The sequence below is a fragment of the Rousettus aegyptiacus genome, unplaced genomic scaffold (assembly GCF_014176215.1).
Source record: "Rousettus aegyptiacus isolate mRouAeg1 unplaced genomic scaffold, mRouAeg1.p scaffold_m13_p_18, whole genome shotgun sequence".
NCBI lineage: Eukaryota > Metazoa > Chordata > Mammalia > Chiroptera > Pteropodidae > Rousettus > Rousettus aegyptiacus.
In genome coordinates, this window is record NW_023416293.1 from 9,199,471 (window position 1) to 9,219,196 (window position 19,726).

Here is a 19,726-nt window from a genome sequence, read left to right on the forward strand (position 1 = left end):
GTTTTTTGTTTTTTCTTTTTCCCCTCTTTCTGTTGAAGTTTAAAGGGCAAACTCTTCCCCCTGAGCTTTTCCCCTCTGGGAAATGGAGAAGAAAAAAAAATGCTTAAAAAATATAGATCTCCGCTAGGAATTAAAAGTTTTCCTTCAAATTTCACATCTATCTAATTATGATAAACTTTTCTTTGGGTTTTTAACTTAAACTGCTTTCTGAACATCTTGTAAGGCCAAAAGGTTGGCGGAATTGTACAATTTCAGAGAGTGAAACATCCATATTCTTATGACCTGTATAGATATGTATTTTTTTTTAAATGCCAGGTTTTTTTGATATGATATCTACAAAAACGTTTGAAAGGTTTCCGTCTTCCTCAATTATTAACGGCCTTCGCTGTCATGCTCAAAGGTGAACGGCTGTTTGGAGTAAGCCTCCCCTCAATATCGGGGCCATTCGAACAGCAGGATTGGTTTCTCTGGAAACATAACAGAAACTGTCCTTCCGACACCGCTTGTCGCCAGCAAGGAAGACCGTGGCGCGTTACCCCTTCTCCCCCAGCAGAGCGGCTTCCATCGCTTCACTCGGGGCCGGCCGGCTCTCCGGTCGCCTGGGAAGGACAGGCCCGCCGGGCAGGGGGCAGGACGAAGCACCAGACCGGGCTTCTCGCCCGGGGAAAACTCGCCGAGGGGACTGTGCTCTTGGCCGTCACAGAGACAAAAGCGAGAGTTTTCAAGGCACTTTTCATTTCCGTTCGCGTTCTTCTGTATGCTGGCTTGCCTGCCATCGTGTTTATGTAATTCTGACCGTGTTCTTAATGACACACTAACAGATTGTAAAACACGCTGCTGGCATTTACTTGTTTTTTTATATTTTTAAAACAATGTCCTTCATGTAACAGTAGTTAAGCGCGGCAGAAGGACATCATTAGAGCCATGGTTAAACTGTAATTTACACCATTAGGAAGGCAGGAGCAATTTTTATTGCCTGGCAATTTTCTTGCTGAAATATTTGGACCATATGGCTCAATTTGTGTAATAACCTTAATTTCCGCACCCTTCAGGTCTGCCTCCATCTCCTACGGAATGGTAAAATGTGGTTTAGCAGAAAAGGCAACTGTCTATACTTAGAGAGTTGAGATTAATAACATGTCACGTCCTGTTTTTGGTGAAGGAATTCGAACAGCGGCCAGATGGTATCTCTACAAATAACTGTCAGGGGTCTTGATCTAATCAATACAATGTATTAATACATCTCCCTTTGCTGGTCCTCCGGGGGCTGGCACACAACATCTGGAAAGAGGGTGGGGGCGGGCAGCGCCAAGTGGAAAGCCGATTCTTTTCAGAATCAAACTGAGCCCAATTAATTTTTCATGTATCCTTGATAACTGTTTCATAATGAGCTATGCGTCTTGACGGATTTGGGGTTGGCAGAGCAGGCTGCCCCTGCTTTCTAGCCCCATTCAGTCCACTTATAGAAACCAACCCATTAATCAAGCTATCTGGCATAAAACCTGAATCTCAGCTCAGCAAGAGATCAATAACCATCCTAAAAAAAAAAAAAAATCAACAACAAAAAAAACCCAACACAGAACCAGCCACTAATGGGCATAGGTACCCAGCCATGACGTTAGTAATTGCTTTAGCAAAAATAAAACTCTGTCTCATAATCACCCAATAGGAACCTGTATGATAAAAATTCATTACTTGTGTCTTGTCAAAAAGTAACATTTACTTCTGTTAAAAATATACTGTAATTTTACTATCTAGACACGGCCATTATCTTTCCGAGGTAGACAATGCACCTTTCTAAATGGATTAAAACTCTCTGATTTTGTAATGCGGATATTTAATAATCCGAGTATCCTATAAAATGTTTAAAAATGACTTATTACACTTATTTTATATTCAGGGTACCTGAGGGGCTCCTTAATCCAATCTTTAGCCCAATGGTATATGACACACGGTGAGTCTGCTGTGCTAAGAACTCTGACATGATGGCAAATTGGTCAAATGTTTTAACTCTTTGATTCACTCAACGAAAAGATTTACAATTCGAATCATTGATTCTCATCACTTTCCCTACGGTTTCATCGCAAATCCTGCCTGTTTTACCCAATTCAAACTGGTTAGCACCTCTCTTTCGGCTTGGCGGGGATTTCTGCACCCTGATTCCTTCTGAAAGAGAGAACCCTGGGGCTTTACCTCTGAAAAGGAATTCAGAGAGCAGAAATGGGGCGATGAAGTAAAAACCCATTTCGGCTTCTGACAACAGGTGGAAACCTGTTTTGCCCTTGGGAAAGTCTGAGATTTTGATTAGGAAAAAAACTCCTGGGAATGGCTGCGGAAAAGACAGTCACTCGGGGGCTGGTCATCTGACCGAACCCTGCTGAGATGATAGAGAGGCCCGAGGAGTCATCCAGGAACTTGGCGGTGATGCCGTATTCGTCTTTTCTGACAGCATGACTAAGAATCATGATGCCGTGTTTGCTCCGTCAATGGCTGGTGGTTCTGTAGGCTCAGTGCTGGGTTTGCAATCAGGGGTTTGAGGTAAGGTCCTTCTGAGTTCTTTTAAGTATTTATGAGTACAATCAATGCCTATGCATGACTAAATAGTTGCTTATTATATTGCAATTTGTCTCTTTTCATTATTTGCTCCAAGAACACCACAAATTCCAGGGAGAGGAGACGATTTCTTTTTTTCTTTGTATCTGTTGTAGCTTCTGGGCACAATAGAGTCAAGAGAATTAGGTGAACACTGATTAATGAAAGAGTCTTGCATTATTTCTTGGTCTTGATCATCACATTAGATTTTACGTGTTTTGGTCCTCGATTGCAAATAACTCTCGGTTTTAATATATGCATGAGATGTCAGAGCAGTAAGCCCAGGTTTTCAACTTTCGTTCTGGTTCCTGATGCCCAGTGAGGCTAAAAAGGGGACCCCCTGACGATGGCGTGTTTGTGGGGGAGTTGCACGTCAAGCAGGAAGGCTGTTGCAACAGATGAATCACGTGACTAGAGAAAATCTGAAATTTGGGGATCCACAGTATGTGGCATCTGGATTTTTCAATTTTTGGAATACTATTATTGAAATATTTAACTTATACAAAATCAAACTCTCTGTGACAAAGACAGAGGAAGTTGACATTGTGGGGCCTCCCGGTCCGTGAACATGGTCAAGACTGTGGCAGTTCACGCTGAGTGACACTCAGCCACGGCACTAGCAAGAGGTTTCACCTTAGAAAACAATAGCGAGATGAAAAGATTCATTTGCAAGCCCACCGCATATGTATTCACAGGTGGTGGGTGTGGGTCATTGCATTTGGATTAAAAAGCAAATGTCTCTCTCTACATGAGAGGTCACTAGCTGGTGTAAGGCAAAATCTTTTCGCTGTTCAGCATAATTAAAATATTCCAACAGTGGTTCCAGTAATTTAAAAATCACAGTATTGTTGTAATATTTTTCTAGGCTTCAGGAGCTCACGATTGTTTGGCCCAATCAAATCTGGGAACACTAGAGAAGTTATCACCCATCAAGGTAATTACTTTCAAGTTGAAATAATTACTCTATCAATGTTAATGGTCTTTCAACTTCAATAAAGCACTCACCTGCCGATAATCACGGCTAACCTCTTGCTCTAATGCAATTCCCTCTCTATTTAGTAGGTTATATTACAGCCGTTACAGTGGTCACTTGTCCTGAACAGCTGCTGAATTTCACTTTGATCGGCCGTGAACCATACAGAAATTGGTCATCTGTGTATGATTTCCCTCTCACCCATAAGCCCTTGCAGAGCGACAGATAGGCTCTCTGGGTGTACTCAGGGACTCCAGGGGCAGCCATCTTGGCTCAGGTAGTGGCTACTTTCCACTTGTGACAGGCACACAGGAGTTCCATTAACTCCTGCCCTTCCCTGCCATGCCATGTCTGTGCATACACACGTTGTGAATGTGTGGCCTGGCTCCGTTAGCCTGTGGGCTAGCGTGTGCATTACTCTCACGCATGTTTTTAACAAGGGTCTGTGGATTCACGGGTATCTAAATTGGGTTTCCTTAGAATTCAGTTAAAAGCTAGAAAATAACAACGTAGGTGAATTAAAGAGCAACAGTCTCCCCACTAACTACCCCTGCTCTTGGGTATCAGTAAAGTAGGTAGATGTCAATTAGGCGCAATCTGTTTGTGGGTATGGGTGTGTGTGTGCGCACACGCATGCGGTTTACTGGCATGATCTAAGGGAACAGCCAGGGTCCTGTGAGTAGCAAGGCAGGTAAACACACCTGCATCTGAGTGGGAATGGCCCGAGGGAGGCTTCGAGAGGGGTGGGCTTTAGGCATTCTGGTAGAAGGGGAGACAAAAAGCATCATCTTGCTCCAGGCAACTTAGAAAGGAAATAGAACCTAAAATAATCCAATACTTGAGAAATTACCTGCAAATTTATAGTCTGGTATCAGGATGCATTTACATTTTCAAGCTCTGATTTTGCTGCAGGGTAAGAAATGCTTAAAATATAGAAAACATAATGTCTTTTATTTATGACCAAATGAGTAGACACAGTTGCCTTATACAAACCAAAACTTTTTCTATATTTGTTCATTTCTTCCAGCCTGTTATTGCAAATACTAGGACTTCCAAATTGTACTGCCTATTTATATTTCCATATATAGTTTCTAAAATCCTTTAAATATGTGTTTATTTATTTAGCCTTTAAAAGAGCCTTGTGAAATAAGCAATATCTTAGTTTAGACTTAAGAATTAAAGAAGGAAGGCATTTAAACTATAAGGTCATGAACATCTGAGCACAAGGGAATGACAGTTGGGAAGAGCTCAGGGTGGCCTTCTTGCAGAAAGACTCTACTTCAGAAGCAGAATCAATAGGACTTAGTGAAGGACTTGATTTAGGGGTAAGGAAGGGCAAGACTCAGGGATGACTTGTCTTGAACAGCTAGAAGGTTGATGGAGCCGTTTAATTATGTCACCACATGGGACGGGATATATTAGGTAGTAATGAGTAAGACTTGAGCAGCTCTACTGGAATTGGTAGACATATCTCCACAGCACTTACAGAAAGAAACAATCGACCTTAAACCTTTAAGGCCACCTTCCTCTTAAGGGCTGTGTAAGACCACCTATGTAAGATCCAGGGTCACGGAAAACAAGTTAAAGAAGGGAATTCAGTAGAGAGGCTTCTAGGGTATCTTTTTACCACTTGGAACAGGGAATGGGGATACTCCACATGAGGGCAGCATGAAGAAATTGGAGGTGTCTGCAAAAAAGGTGAGATGAGCATTCTATTCTTTTCGGGAGGCTTGTTACTGAGATGAAGAGACTCACAGGGCAATTATGACGCAGCCACTAAGGAGGAGAAAGGTCATCAGAGATTTGTATGAGATCCCAAGATTTTGAGATCATGGCCTAACACAGAAGTGGTGAGGCTGGCTTGGGTAGGTCAGGTAGAGACGATCGTGCTGGACAAGCTGAACTTTCCTCATCTGATGTCTAGTGGCTGCCAAGAAAGGGAGGATGAACTGTGTCAACGAGATAAAACCTGACGTGGGCTGACTGCCCGAGGCAGGAGTGCCTAGGAGTTAAAGAGGTCGTGGGGTGAATCTCTGGGGTGCAAGACGTCAGCCAGAGCACTGGCTATACCAGGGACTGTGAGCACTGGGTCTCTCACGGGCAACTGCTACGTAACCCACAGAGAAACTCCCACGAGGCGCCTGCCCCACAGCGAGCAATGACGGATCAGAACAATATCAGTGAATGCGGCTCTGCTCCTTTTTGCCCAATTCTATCTTTTCTGCCAAGATCCTGGGGAACTGACAGGAGGAGGAGGAGGAACTGATGAAGAGGAAAAGGAACGCGCCCCCTCTTCCTCGCTGTAGACCCCTTAACGCGGAGCTGGCTTTAGACTGGATTTAGACCAGAGTTTTTTAAACACCTGAAATCGGTCCTGATTACCAAAATAGGGGTGATCGGTGCCACCGAAAGTGACTGGAAAACCACGGGGCCTGCCGCAGAGATAACTGATAAGAGAGCAAAGGAGGCCCGATGAAACTGTCTCGATAATGTGGGTGGAAGAAAAAAGCTCTTTTGAAGAAGTAGTTATATGAGGTTCAAGAAGACTTACAAGGATCCGCTTTGTGCACAGTCCCCAATAATACTGAGCAAAAAGTAGATCCCCGATATATATATTTGTGACTGATAAGGTGTTATTAGAGAAAATAAGAGGATAAAATTAACGTCAAACCAAATATATCATGACAATTAAGAAACTTGGGTAGTGCCAAAAAGTATCCATTGCTTGGTGGGACATTTACCTACCCATACTCTGTAACGTTTATATAAAAAGAATGAATGACATGGTTATCACAGATTATAAAATGTGAAAAGCTCAGCTTATAGAACTGATATATAAATTTACGGTAACTGTTTTTACTACCACTTTTTTTCCTTCATTTTGGAAAGACAGCCACCAAGGAGTCCTTATCGATTGCTTTATCTCCCAAAACATTTATCTTACAAGTGGATCTGGGTAGAAAAGGCTAAGAATCATCAAATTTTAAGAGCTACGACTAATTTAAGACCACATGTAAAGAGCAGTACTATTTTACATAATATTAAGCCAAAAGGAAAATGGAATTAAAAATTCATTCATCGATTAACTCACACACTTTCCGTAATGTGGCACTTATGAAGTATCTCAACCCTTCCCCAAACACACACAGATCTACTCAACGGTAAAGAACTCCGACGCAACCACACGAGGAGATTTTGAATGCCTCCTCCTTGACATTGGGCAAGGGAATTTGGCACCCAGAATCTAGAGACCAGAGTTTGCAGTTCTGGATTTCACTTCCAGATGGGAAGCCGACGTTTTCGTGGCCCACAGGACGCGCGCGCCCCTCGGCCCGTGTGCCCGTTTCCACACACGAGGCGAGGCCCCATCTATCTTTCGGGTTCCTGGGCACACGTGCCATCTGGGCTTGACGTGTGACAACCCTGCGGGGTCGGCAGGCACACACTCGGAGTGCAGACTAACAGGTGAACCACCTTCGCCTTTAAATCCCAAGTTCCTCCTGCCAGGGTGACGGCAGGTGCCAGTGAGAAGAAGCGAACAGACTGGATCGGTGGCAGCCGCATCGCCAGCCTCGCCAGGAGTGTTCCCTGCAAACACCACCGTGGAACTCGCGAGTGCCAAGCGAGGCTAAGCACAGTTTCTCTGCCGAAGCTGCGCAATTCATCACGGAGCTGGCTGGGAAGAGAGGTTCCGGGCTTCTACCTAAAGCTGGTTTTCCGTAGTGGTGGGTATTAGTCCGAAGAGACCCTAAGGATCTAGACCTTTCTGTCTTCCTCTCGGAAGCACCTACTCAGGCCCGAAGGGAGATGAAGCTTTTCATGAGGTTGGGAGAGACGCTAGTGACACATTAAAACCCACGCTCTTTCCACTTCTCCTCCCCTGCTGCTGCTGCTGCTGCTGCTCCAGCCAACACATATGCTCTCCGCCCCCGCGGAGGGCCCCCGCTGCCAGTTCTCCATCCGCTGCCACCGTCGGGAGGACTCATGCCTCCACTGCATCTGTTTTGTGCGGCTCTCCCGGCAACGTCCACCTGTCTGTCTATAAACAACGCTGGGAGGACTCTGGGATGAGCTCATGATGGCACCACTCTATGGCCAACTTACTGGTGGCCCCTTCTGCAGAGATGAGATCCCAAGAAACAGGATGAAATGAGAGGACGTAGCGGCTCCTCCTGCGAGTCTATGGACCGAACCGTAATTCTGAGAGTGCCGGGAAGAGTTCTGTGTCTTGCTAATCGAAAATATAGTTCCTTTGCTCTGGAGATTTTCCGCCCAAGTCATCTATGAAACGAACACCCGAAAGGGTTCCTGGGGCAGGCGCAGAACTGGAAGGAGACAGCGGAGATGTTTAGCCAGTACAGGGATGAGAGAGAGAGAGTAAAGGAAGCAGGGAAGGCGCTCGGAGAAAGATCTGAGGGCATCATCGCAGCACGAGCAGCAGAAACGCAGACGCAAAGACACTTCAAGCCTGGAGGTGGCCAGCAGGAACACCTGTGCCTGAGACCCGACCGCTCGCCCCCGACGCCCCGGCTTCGCTCTGCCTGCGCTCACGGCCTCACGGTAGACTTCATCAACGGACCTGAGTGGAGCATTGAGTATTGACACATTGAACACAGTGCTTAATGACTATTTGCCAAATTGGACTGACTCATCAATAATCTGTTTCTGACCTGAAGACCCCTGCCATACCGGAAAAGCCAGCGCTGCGATGAACGGAAAGAGAGTGGCTTAAATTACGGGAGGAGGAATTTGCTAGGACCAAAGGGACATTCTTCTCTGGTGGTGAGGGCCTGGAATGAAGGGTGGAACCTTCCTCCTGAGATAGCTTAAAAAAGAAAAAAAAAAAGCTGAACACATTGTCTCGGGGATGTCGGAATGGATGAAATTCGAAGACAATCGTTTATTTTTCTGATTACGTCCTTCAAAGTTGTCAGTCCATACCAAGTCAGAGTGGCCTCCCGCCATGGAAACTTGGCCTCGTGACCAGAATTCCTAGACACTAGCCCTACTGCTCTGTGGAAGATGTCCTTGATTAGTTAAAACCCTCAGATGGGACTTTCCTGATGAACCCAATAAAGTCTCCTCTTGGGATTCTCAGGGCAAAAAATTTGAGGTTTTGGGGGCCACTCTGAGTATGTGAACACACGCACGCATACACACACACACTTAAACTCAAACAGAAAGCAGAAACATTATAGTTTCTTGATTATCAGAGCATCTCTCTTGAGCACTGCAAGGATTAATCTTTAGAAGAATGGCACCCGGAGGTGATCCATGCTGTCGGCACGCAGGCTGTGTCACGGAGGGCACGTGGGCAAAGGGCCCCGTGACGCGTAAAGCGTGGAGCCACAGGCCTCCTCTCTCCTAGAAACTATTCGGTGTAATGAAAACAGAACCTAGCAGATTAAATACAGAACAGAGGTCATCAGATACTTTGCGTCTCGTGTCGGAAAGTGAAATGGCTATGAAGGGGTGACTTAGAGACTATCCCACAAGGGAAATGCCATGACGCTGTTCTGGGAGAGTCAACGTTTAGGCTCATGACCCTGAAAATCACATTTTAAAAGATCAGGTTTTAAGCACTGCAACATCGATGCCTTCAATAAAATGTGTCTGAAGGAAGTTGTCTCATTCAGAAAGTTCTCAAGTATTTTTCCTTTGTTTTAAGTTTTTACTTTCAGGGTAGAGGTTTAGAACATGAATTCCAAGGATATGATAAGCAGTATATTTCCTCAAGGATCACATATCAACTAAAACAGATCTTCCGCACTTAAGAACACTGCTTCTAATGCTCATATAATGAAGGGTTTAGAAGATGTAACATGAAGGACCTTGATATACAAAGATAATTAAATGTCAAATAAAAAATAAAGTACTGATGACGAAACATTTTTAAAATGTCATCCCTCATTCACGTTTTGCTTATTTGGTCACATGAGAGAATTAAACATCAGGACAGTGAGAAAACATGATGTTTAAATCTGTTCATTTACAAAGATTCTTCTGGAGTTTCATTAAAATATATTCGCCCAGTATTATTTAGATATTTTGATATCGCACTTCATAAGATAAGCTGCAGGTAAATTGAGCTAAATTAGAAGCACAGAAACAGGATTCGATCTTTGAAATGCTGTCTGTTCATTTTTTTTCTTTTCTTTTTAGGAGGAGTTTTCATATTAAGATTGTGGCACTTTTGGAAGACCATGTGGATTTAACACCTAAGACCACGAGGTTTTATCCTGCCTTCACATGCTGCTGATTTCTCAGGGCATTTTTCCGCCTACCGTTTTTGGTCTGTGGCACTGTTCTCTCTCGCAATGAGGTTTACGGCCAGTAGGTAGTGAGTGTGGGATCTGAATCCCAGCGTGAGGAACACTAGAGGCCGCAATCTACCACCACTCTTACTTTTTCACGTGTACAGTTCTCGCCTCTGCGATATTGTAAAAGCACTCCCTGAAACAAGGGCCGTCCTGTTTCTGAGTCTCTCACGGAACATCAGGCGGCCGCGGGCAGAAACTGAGCTCTTGGGAGATCCAGGTGAATTGCATTAAGTTGTGCTGTGGGCCAGAGGGGGGCCCAACCCACAGCCATCACCACTAAATCACAGTACACGTAATATCCACATCCATATCTATACACCTAGATATACCTAGAAATTTCATTTCCTTCTTCCTCAAAGAGCCAATCACATCGCATACTGTATCTAGAGATATTTATTTCTATATCTCTAGATATTGTTTCTTTCATATCATCCCTATATGCATCCAGGGATTACATGAATTATATCACCTAGATACCGATGTGTGATACAACTGGCTCTTTGAGAAAGAACGACATTAAATTTGTGTCTCATTTTGTCCGAGCCTCATTCCCATGAGGCATAGAGGAACACCTTTCATCTTCCCATTTCATGGGTTTGGAAATCAGATAAAGAGAAATTTACTTATTTGCTTGAGGTAATGAAAATTAATTGTAATCGGCAATATCCCATATTACTCAGCATCTTATCCCAAAGACTGCGGGGCCGCTTCTCACACACGAAGGATTTTCATGTGTTTAACCCCGAAGTGAAGAAAAATGGTACGCTGGATAAAAAATGAATTTTGCCGCATTCAGGGCATGTAAGTACTCACCGTCACTGTGAAAGCATGCACGGTGGAGATGTTAGACGTCGGGTCGTCTGACAGCTCTTGGTAGACCACGTGGTACAGGGAGATAAGGCCGTTTGGTGACTCCGGCCTTGTCCAGTTCAGCAGAACCGAATGTGGGCCAGTGGCCTGAGCCCAGGGTGCTGGCAAATCTTGGGGCGGGGCTTCCAGAGTCCGCGCCAATGACCACGGACTCTCCACGGAGCCCCTGGCGTTACGGGCTCGGACCTGGTATTCGTAGAGCGTGAAGGGTCTCAGCACATCCGCAGCGTCGGTAAATTCAAGGGCGCCTTCTGACCAGACGAACACGAGGGACCCCTCCTCAACGCCCGCGGGACGCCTGAAGGGAAGCCAAAGTGACAATCAGGGACGGCTGCACACGTCAGAGCCAGGTTTGCAGAGGGAGTAAGGGGCTGCGTTCTAGAAGATGCTGCTGTCAGCTCGATTTTTCCGCTGTCTCTTCCCGGTGCCATAATGAAGACCGGATGGAAGAAAAAGTACACCAGGGTCCCGACACTGTATCATAGTAAAGATGCAGTGCTGTATTTATACGTGTGCGTGCACACACGTGTACACACACATGCAAATCAGCTGATCTTAAAAAGCAGCACGTCACCCAGAATCACATTTTCTTGTATTACCTCCTAGACATTTTTCTTAAAAAAAAAAAAAAAAAAAATACACATGCAATGAATGGAAGCAAGCGAAATTTTTCTTAGAAAAAACTAAAAATTAAAATTATAAAAATACAGAAGCACATATGTAAGTACTATCAACGTTTTTTGTGTATTTTCTGAAGCTTTGTCTATGTGTGTGTGTGTGTGCGCGTGTGCGGTGCACATGCGCCTGCAGTTAGATCAGGGTTTTGTTTTTTTGCACAGTGGGAACCGCACTTCATGCAATTATTAGAAGCTGATGTTATTGGGAGTCCTTTCCCTTCCTTGGTCTGTGGGCTGCAGTGAGGGAACCGGTCTGTTTAAATCTCCCCGTGTCCACGTCTTTTGCTAACATGCTCCTAAACGCGCTCTGAGCTTGGCCGTAGGATGCTCTCTGGCCAGCGGGGCACGAGCAGAGGCTTGAAAGCGTCTGCACACGGAGGCCGACGGCCCTGACTGCTCCTGAACCCACGAGCTGTGCCTGCGGAAGGGCCCATCTGCCACACCGGCGGATGAGGAACCACGGCGAGAAGCCTGGGGTTCTCGACCTGTTTTACGCAGTGCGATGCTACGCGGTATCTGTTTCCAGGATGTTTTTACAAGGATTTTAAATTCACTTCCCACATGTCACTTATGTCTCTTTATCTGAATGTTCTCTTCTTGGATTAAACTATAACTCTTCAAAGGAAAGCCTGTTTTTTTCTTGTATTCATCAGCAAAACTTTATTGAGCACTTATTGTACACCGGGCTTTGTACCAGGAGTCGAGAGGCACAAACGTTAAGCCCTTACCTAAAAAAAGTTTCACATCTGAGTAGAGAAACAGAGCTAAAAGCAAATCAATGAGAATAACGTGCCACATAATAGGAATTTTCTTTAGAGATCTTTAAAGGGCAAAAATCAAATTCCTTTTAGAAGTCTTCTCTGAAACCTGAAAAATGCAGTCTGCTCAAAAAATTCTTTCCACTACCTGAGAAGGGGATTCGTTCATCCCATCTTTAGGTTTTACTGATATCAAAACTAGAGCCCATGAATACTTTGTTGGTACTCCATATATAGAGCATTAAGCATCTAAGCAAGAGAAATGAAACTGTCAATTGTTGGGATGGCCCCCGATATATGATGTTTCACACAGGACAGTTATTTGCTCACCTAGATGTAAATCATATGCAGACTGGACCGAACGAGACATTCCTGAGGAATCGTGGTTGTTTTATTTGTGTTCCCAGCATCCGAGTCCAGCAAGCGCTCAGTATTTTTTGTTTCAGGTGAATAGCATATAATTTCATTGCTTTTCTGTATCACTGCCTCATCTCTAGCAACTCTTTTTTTTTTTTTTTTTTCCTGTTAGGGTAGTATTCTGGGTTGGGGAAAAATGCACCCAAGAGATGCACCTCTCTTTCCTTAGCTTCCTCTCTAACTGAGGAGAGACCGATGAATAAATTAGCATTTCTAGGCCATTAGGAGTATTTAATTAACACACGCTTCCTGTGCCGGCACATTCGCATACTGCCGTATCAGATTAGCCATCAAAATGGAAAGGGTTATTATTAAGACAAACTAAATGACAGGGCCTTTCACAAGAAGGCAGGCTAGTTAAAATCTCTGACTTTGGGAGCTTTGCTGATCCTCAAGTTGCTAAATCACTATGACCTCAGTATGAGTGATGACAAACGTCCTGCTGGAGGCCACAGAGCTTCCTGGATGCCACTCGGTGACCTGCAGTTACCGTGGAGACCCACCTTGCTACATCTCGCTACCATACACAGGCCAGATTCTGCACACGGTGTAAGTTTGCAGGGTTTGGCCATTGTACTGCCGCAGATACCAGGTACCACGTATGTCATCGGGAGGAACCCACTCTAATGACAACCACAGGGCTCACGACCAAGGTCTCCTCTCATTGAATTTTTCCAGAGGTGTTTGCTAGCAACATAATACGGCAAACTTACATGAACTTCTATGGGGAAATAAAATTTTCTATTTTGTCTGGTTTCAACCTTTCTATGACAATTCAATTAATTTTTTTATTAAAGTCTCATGAATTCTCACAAAGAGGTGTAGCCACGTTTGTCATAAAACTGACATTAAAAAAAAATGGCCCGAAAGTGTGAATTTTTAAAAAACTATACTTCGTAAAAGATTAGGCATTATGCTAGTCTCAAGTTTTATTCGCTAAAACAATAAAAGGATGCAGACTGGTTAAGTACTTCCTGTCACCACTGAATATTAATAAATTAATATTATGGTGAGGTCAATATTCCATCTGTGGTATAAAAAACCAGAGTATCTTTAGGTCTGAATAAACTTTCAGTGGAGGAGCTTGAGTGGACTACAATTACTCTTAATTTATTTAAGACTTAGGCAGCTTCGACTGTTCATTTAACTGGAAGTGTTTCCTCTTAAACAGTCTATATTGAAGAAAGTCACAATTTCCATCCTCTCTGAATAGCGAAATGGTTATTTTACGCTTACGTTCATTTTTTCAACTTTTCCAACTAGAGTAAATTTAATATTGCTTAGCACTACAAAGAAAACAAAAATGTTAAAACCGGGAACTATATATTTTAAAAGGTATTCCTATTCATATCATCTTAATGTAGCATAACTTTTTAAAGGGCTCCCTACCCCTTATTCTCTGCCAGAAATTCTCAGTGTTTATCGTCAAAAGTGATTAGAACAAAATCCTATCAACTCAATGCATTTTCCCTAACAATTTAACATTATAAAACTGCCACCATCACCTCAAGAATAATATTAAGAATACTCTAAATTTAAATAAATAGCCCAAAACACCGGTAGGTAGGGGAGGTAGGTTGCTGGCTCTGGCCCTGTCACTTAATTAAATGACCTTGGGCAAACTTACCTGTTTTCCCTAGTTTCTATGTTCCTTTGTAAACTGGAGTTAAATTACCTTAAATAATATGAGATGACAGAATGAGATGATATCCTAGAATTTCTGTAAGAATTAAATCGAATAATGCGCATGAAAAGCCACTGGGTAAAACGTAATACACGATGCAGATACAGTTGTCATGGAACTAACGCCCAAAGCTGTACTTAGGAAGGCGAATCCATCAGGTGTGCAAAGGCCGCATTGAAAGAGAGTGGCGGACGGCAGCCGCACCGCGAAGAGGCCGTCCCAGCAGCACGCTTGAGAAGAAATGGGGATCCCGAACTAGGCTGAGGGCAGAGTTAAGGCAGACACAAGTGATAGCAAAATGCTCTGTGTAGGTTGGATCGTCCAGCTCTCTGGTGCTGGGGGAAGAGTCTTCGGAGATCTCTGAAACATCTGAAGACTTAATCGCGCTTAAAACTTTTTCATGATTAAGAGGCACAGCTCAGAGATACTGCGGATTTGCGTCTAGACCACGAAATAAAGCTGATATTGCAGTAGAGAAAATCGCGTGAATGTCTGGGTTTCCCAGCGCTTATAAAAAGCACATTTTTTGTGCGAATCGTCTCGTGTGCCTCGGCCAACAGTTAGCTATTTTCTAAACCAGTCTCCTCCGGAAAAGTGTTTGGTAGATTTTGCAGACGGTAGTTAGATTTTGTGGATGGATTTTGCCATGTACAAGGTTATAGACAGAGGATACAGAAGACATGCTGAAGAACCTTTGCGTATAACACCAGAGCGACAGTGAAGAGAAAGTGAGTGCCCAAGGCAGCCCTGTCTGCAGCCTGTCGGTAAACAGTCTGCAAAACACTAAACGCCCCCATCACAGGAAATCTTCTTTTATAACTCACACACAGTCAACAAAGTAGCCTGAAAAAATTATAGCAGTCTCTGTTACCCACGGTTTCGCCGTCCGTGGTTTCAGTCACCTGCGGTCACCTGAGGCCAACCGCGGTCCAAAAGCATGAAATGGAACATTCCAGAAATAAACGATTCCTAAGTTTTAGAGTGTGCGCCGTTCTGAGTGGTGTGATGGAATCTTGTGCCGGTCCGCTCCGTCCTGTCCAGGATGTGAACCGCCGCTTTGTCCACCGTATCTACTCTGGACCCATTAGTCACGTAGTAAGGAGCCTGCCGGGCTATCGAATCGACGGTCGTAGTATCACAGTGCGTGTGCTCGAGTCACCCGTATTATGCTTTAATAATGGCCCAAAAGCGCGTGGGCGGTGATGCTTGCAATTCCGATAAACCCAAGAGGAGCCTTGCAGCGCTTCGTTTAAATGAAAAGGGCCCTCAGGTGTTTTGACAGGGAGATTGAGAGAAAGCCCGTTCATGTAACTTCTATTCCAGTATGTTGTTATAATCGTCTGTTGTATCATTAGCTATGGGTGACAGTCTCTCCCTGGGCCTAATTTACAAATTAAACTTTATCATGGATATGCATGTATAGGAGAAAAAAATATATTACATAGAGGGGCTGGGATCATCTGCGCTTTGAGGCGTCCACTGGGGGCGTCTTGGAATGTGTCCCCTCGAATAAGAGAGGACGGCCGTGTCAAATAAACAGGCAAACTAACAGAAGCAATCACGTTAATAGTCTTGTCTTTACTAGGTCACTGTTCGGTTTTGATTTTTAGACTCATAAACATCTCTTCTCCTTACTGAAGCAGACATTTCTTTTAATAGGGTACCCTGAAGAACAGAAGGGGATTGCTGAGGGGAAATGATTTGGGGGCACGGCAGAGAGCGGCGTGACAAGCGTTTCCGGGATGGGACTGGCAAGTTGGCTTCCTGTGATTTAACGGAAGCCTCTGCATAGGCCGAACCCCGTTTTTGGCGTGAGCTAAATGCATTTCCTTAGGTGGTGGTGGAAGAAAGAGGAGGCAAATGATGAAGTAGAAATTACAGACCGTAACCTCCCCAGAAATACTGCAGGCGGAGGCCGTAACTACACAAGGGGCTCTCTGTAGTCCCAGAATAAAAAAGAACGATGTGTCTACCTTCTATTTCTGTCCTTACAAATTCCTGATTTCTTTCTTTCTTTCTTTCTTTTTTTTTTTTTTTTGCAGCTATCTAAGAAAAATTTGATATTGTTGTTGTCTAAGCACATTTAAACTTCAGCTGAAATAACGGCCAAGTGATTCATGCCTATGTAGGTGAATATAATGATTGTATCTGGAGCCCCAGTGAGCCATTTTCATTTCACTTTAAATAAAAAACAAAATGTATCTATGTCAGTCAGTGCCCTTCCGCTGTACTCAGAGGTATCAAACAGGCCACAATTATGATTGTGAAGTGATTGTGTCACATTGGAGGAAGGTTTATTGCTTCTGAGTCTGCGAGGCAGTAACACATTCTGTTTCATATTACTCTTTATATCATTGTTTGGCTGTGACTAGAATAATCAAATGCCATCAAATGCTGTCAAATTCAATTTACAGTAGTTTTCATTGAAGCGGGCTCTCTGCATTTTATTTCCTGTTTCTCCTCTCGATAGCTGCCACGGAATAGTCACCGTAATCAGGAGCTTTATTTACAAAACCAACAGAGTGAAGCCACGTCCTGGTCTGTAACAGATACTTTACTTCCCTTTCTTCGGAACAGAAATTGGATGTGCTTTTCTCATACGATTAGCATTAAGGAGACGAAAGGAAACGATTCCGAGAGGATGGGCGTTTTCGAGCCCGCCCTGATGTACCGAGCGCAAAATGCACATTCGCGTTAGCCGTTTTTACACGTCCACGTGTATTTGAAATCAGAAATGCCATTCTTCGAATTGATGTCTGCGGAGAAGAAATCCGGCTCGCTCGTTTTCGCCAGTGCCGTCTACGTAATCGGAAGAGCGATCATCCTTTCTCCTTTCCTAATTTTCCTGCAAACCCTTGGCTCACCACTGAACCACAAGAGTTTCCACATCTGGAGTCGCCGCAAGAGGAGCCTACGCTGTTTCGCATCGTGCCCGGGGCGTAGGACCACGTGACGGAGGGGACGAGGCCGCTGGAGAGACCAGCGCGGGAGGCGGAAGCGGGGGCGAGGGGCCGGGGAGAGACGAGCTGAGCTCCGCGTGCCCGACGCGGCGCACGGCCCGCCTCTGCAGGGGGCTCTGCAGCCTGCGAATCCCCGCCTGCCGTATCCTCTCACATCGTGCCTCCTCTGCCTTAGGTGATGCTAAGGTCTGAACGTGGGCGCCCACTCTTTCCCCTCCGTATGCTGACCCCTGACCCCGGGGTGATGTTACAAGGAGGTGGGGCCTTTGGAGGGTGAGCGGGTCGCACAGAGCCCCCTCGCTGCGCCCACCGGGTCAGGGCACAGTGGAAGGACTGTCCCCCATGACCCCGGAGGTGGGCTCTCACTGGACGCCGAATCTGCCAGCACCTTGATTTTGGACTTCCCAACCTGTCGAGCTGTGAGAAACAGACTTTTGTTTCTAAGCCCGCCCAGTTTATGGTATTTCTGTTACAGCAGCTTGAACGAGGTAAGCAGACGGCAAGCCCTCGGCTGACGGTCTTGGCTGCACGGACTCTGTTTTTGGTTCCCTTCCTCTCTTTCCTCTCAGTCTTGTCCTTCCTCTCCTTCAAAGTGCCTGCCTGTCTCTCTTTCTCTTTCTCTTTCTCCCTTCCCTCCATCCCATCCTTCTCTTCTTCCTCTTTATTCATTATGTATTTAAAGAAAACATCAATTTAAAGCTACGTGCACGCCGACCAGCTGAAGACTGGCCCAGGGAGCACAATACCCTTCAAAGCAAAATGCCACGGTGTCTCTTTCTCTGTCCCTCCCCTCGCCCTCTCCGTCTCCCTCCTTCCCCTTCTGCTTTCTCTTTCCCCCTTTCCTCCATTTGAGGCAGACGCACTTCATAAATTCTGCACATCCTGGAGAAAAGAAGCCGCCCTGACACCATCAGCCAGCTGTCTGGAAAGTCATGGAAACAGAAGGGAACCGCGGAACCGAGCCACTGATCGATCACACAAAACGCACCATCTTTTGAGGGTGAGAAGAAGCCCTTCCTGTTGCTACATAACAGGTGATGGAAGACATCGCAGCGCTTGTCCCAGACCTGGTCCTTCCTCGGGAGGATGCCACCCTCCTGGTTCGTGAGCCTCTAGCACCCGCCCTGCCGCTTTATTCAAGGTGGGGCTCAGTCGCGGTGAGGCCACTAACTCTTTTCCTCGGTTAATGTGTAAACGTTTCCACTACCACGTTCAGTCCCCAGGACGAGCTCCAAATACCACGGATTCCCACTGTTCTCTTACAGAAACGGAAAATGCATTGGATTCCACAGTCCTGGAATACGGCGCATTCTTAAACGATTAAACGTAACAGTGACGGGCGATGTTACCTGTGAATATAGTAGCTGTTGATGACTCCATTCGGTGTGTTGGGCGGTCTCCACCTAACCTCTATGCGAGCCGATCCCAGTGCCTTGAGAACTGGCGGATTTAGATCCATCGGGGCTGTTTCGCACGTTTTGGCAAACGTCCTGCTGCTAACTCCACAGCTTCCTTGAAAAAAAAAAAAAAAAGGAGACCTTTAGCAATCTGACAGGCAGAGAACGTTACAGATGCATACAGAAAGGTAAAGATATCATGAAAGTCATTTTATCTGAACTTTTGTAGATACATCTATACACATTTTAGACTAGTACCGTCGATCTCTATAGAATTTGAATATTTAAATTGGGCAGCATTGTTGGAAACTCCATTAATTAACCATACATATTTGTACAGACATAGACAATAAAGCATATGCATGTCTGAACAGTGTTCTCTAGTTTATTGCAGTCATTCGAGCAAGAAAGACATAACATGCTTGAGTTTGTCGAGAGAGAGAGAGAGAGAGTGTGTGTGTGCGCGCGCGTGCATGCGTGTGTGTGTGAGTGAGAGAGAGAGTGTGTGTGTGTGTATGTGTGTGTGAGAGAGAGAGAGAGAGAGAGATCTTATATGCCCTAACTATATTTTTTTGCCAATATTTTAAAACAATGACCGCCTATCACACGCAGAAACAATCAAGCTGAAGGATACTGTATCTTCGCAGCATACCTTTAGAGACACAGAGATGCAGAAGTTGATGTTTCCTTTAAATCAAGGGAACCTTGACTTAAAGCTATGTCCATGTTGATTATTTGAAGACTGGATCGGGGAGCACGATACCCTTCGAGCTAAAATGGCTTACCTGGTTCATAGAGAGCAGTGGGCAAACTGACTCTCGATTTCAAAACGAAGCAAAGCTAAACCACAGGCCCCCATCCCTACCCGACACTACGGGAACCCGCATTCATCTGGAAACAGATGTCTCCAAGGGCGTGAAACGCAGGCGTCCCAACCACGTGTTGAATATCACTGGTAAATTTCTCTGACCTAAGGTGAAGCAATTTGCTCTCTACACTAATATGAGTTACAGCTCTTCTTAAGGACTGGGTGTTACGTAAGGTCTGGAGGAACGAAGGGAGTGAGAGAGGCTCTTCC

At 44.9% G+C, this 19,726-nt stretch overlaps 1 protein-coding gene across 1 annotated transcript in view; it reads right to left on the reverse strand.

The window, feature by feature from the left end:
* Positions 1–19,726, reverse strand: part of USH2A (usherin) — a 526,768-nt gene that overhangs the window by 51,389 nt on the left and 455,653 nt on the right. Inside the window, exons 59-60 of the mRNA XM_036235436.1 lie at positions 18,601–18,763; positions 10,699–11,053 (exon numbers count right to left, since the gene is read on the reverse strand). Of these exons, the coding sequence (XP_036091329.1) occupies positions 10,699–11,053; positions 18,601–18,763 (518 nt within the window). The remainder of the gene's footprint in view (positions 1–10,698; positions 11,054–18,600; positions 18,764–19,726) is intronic.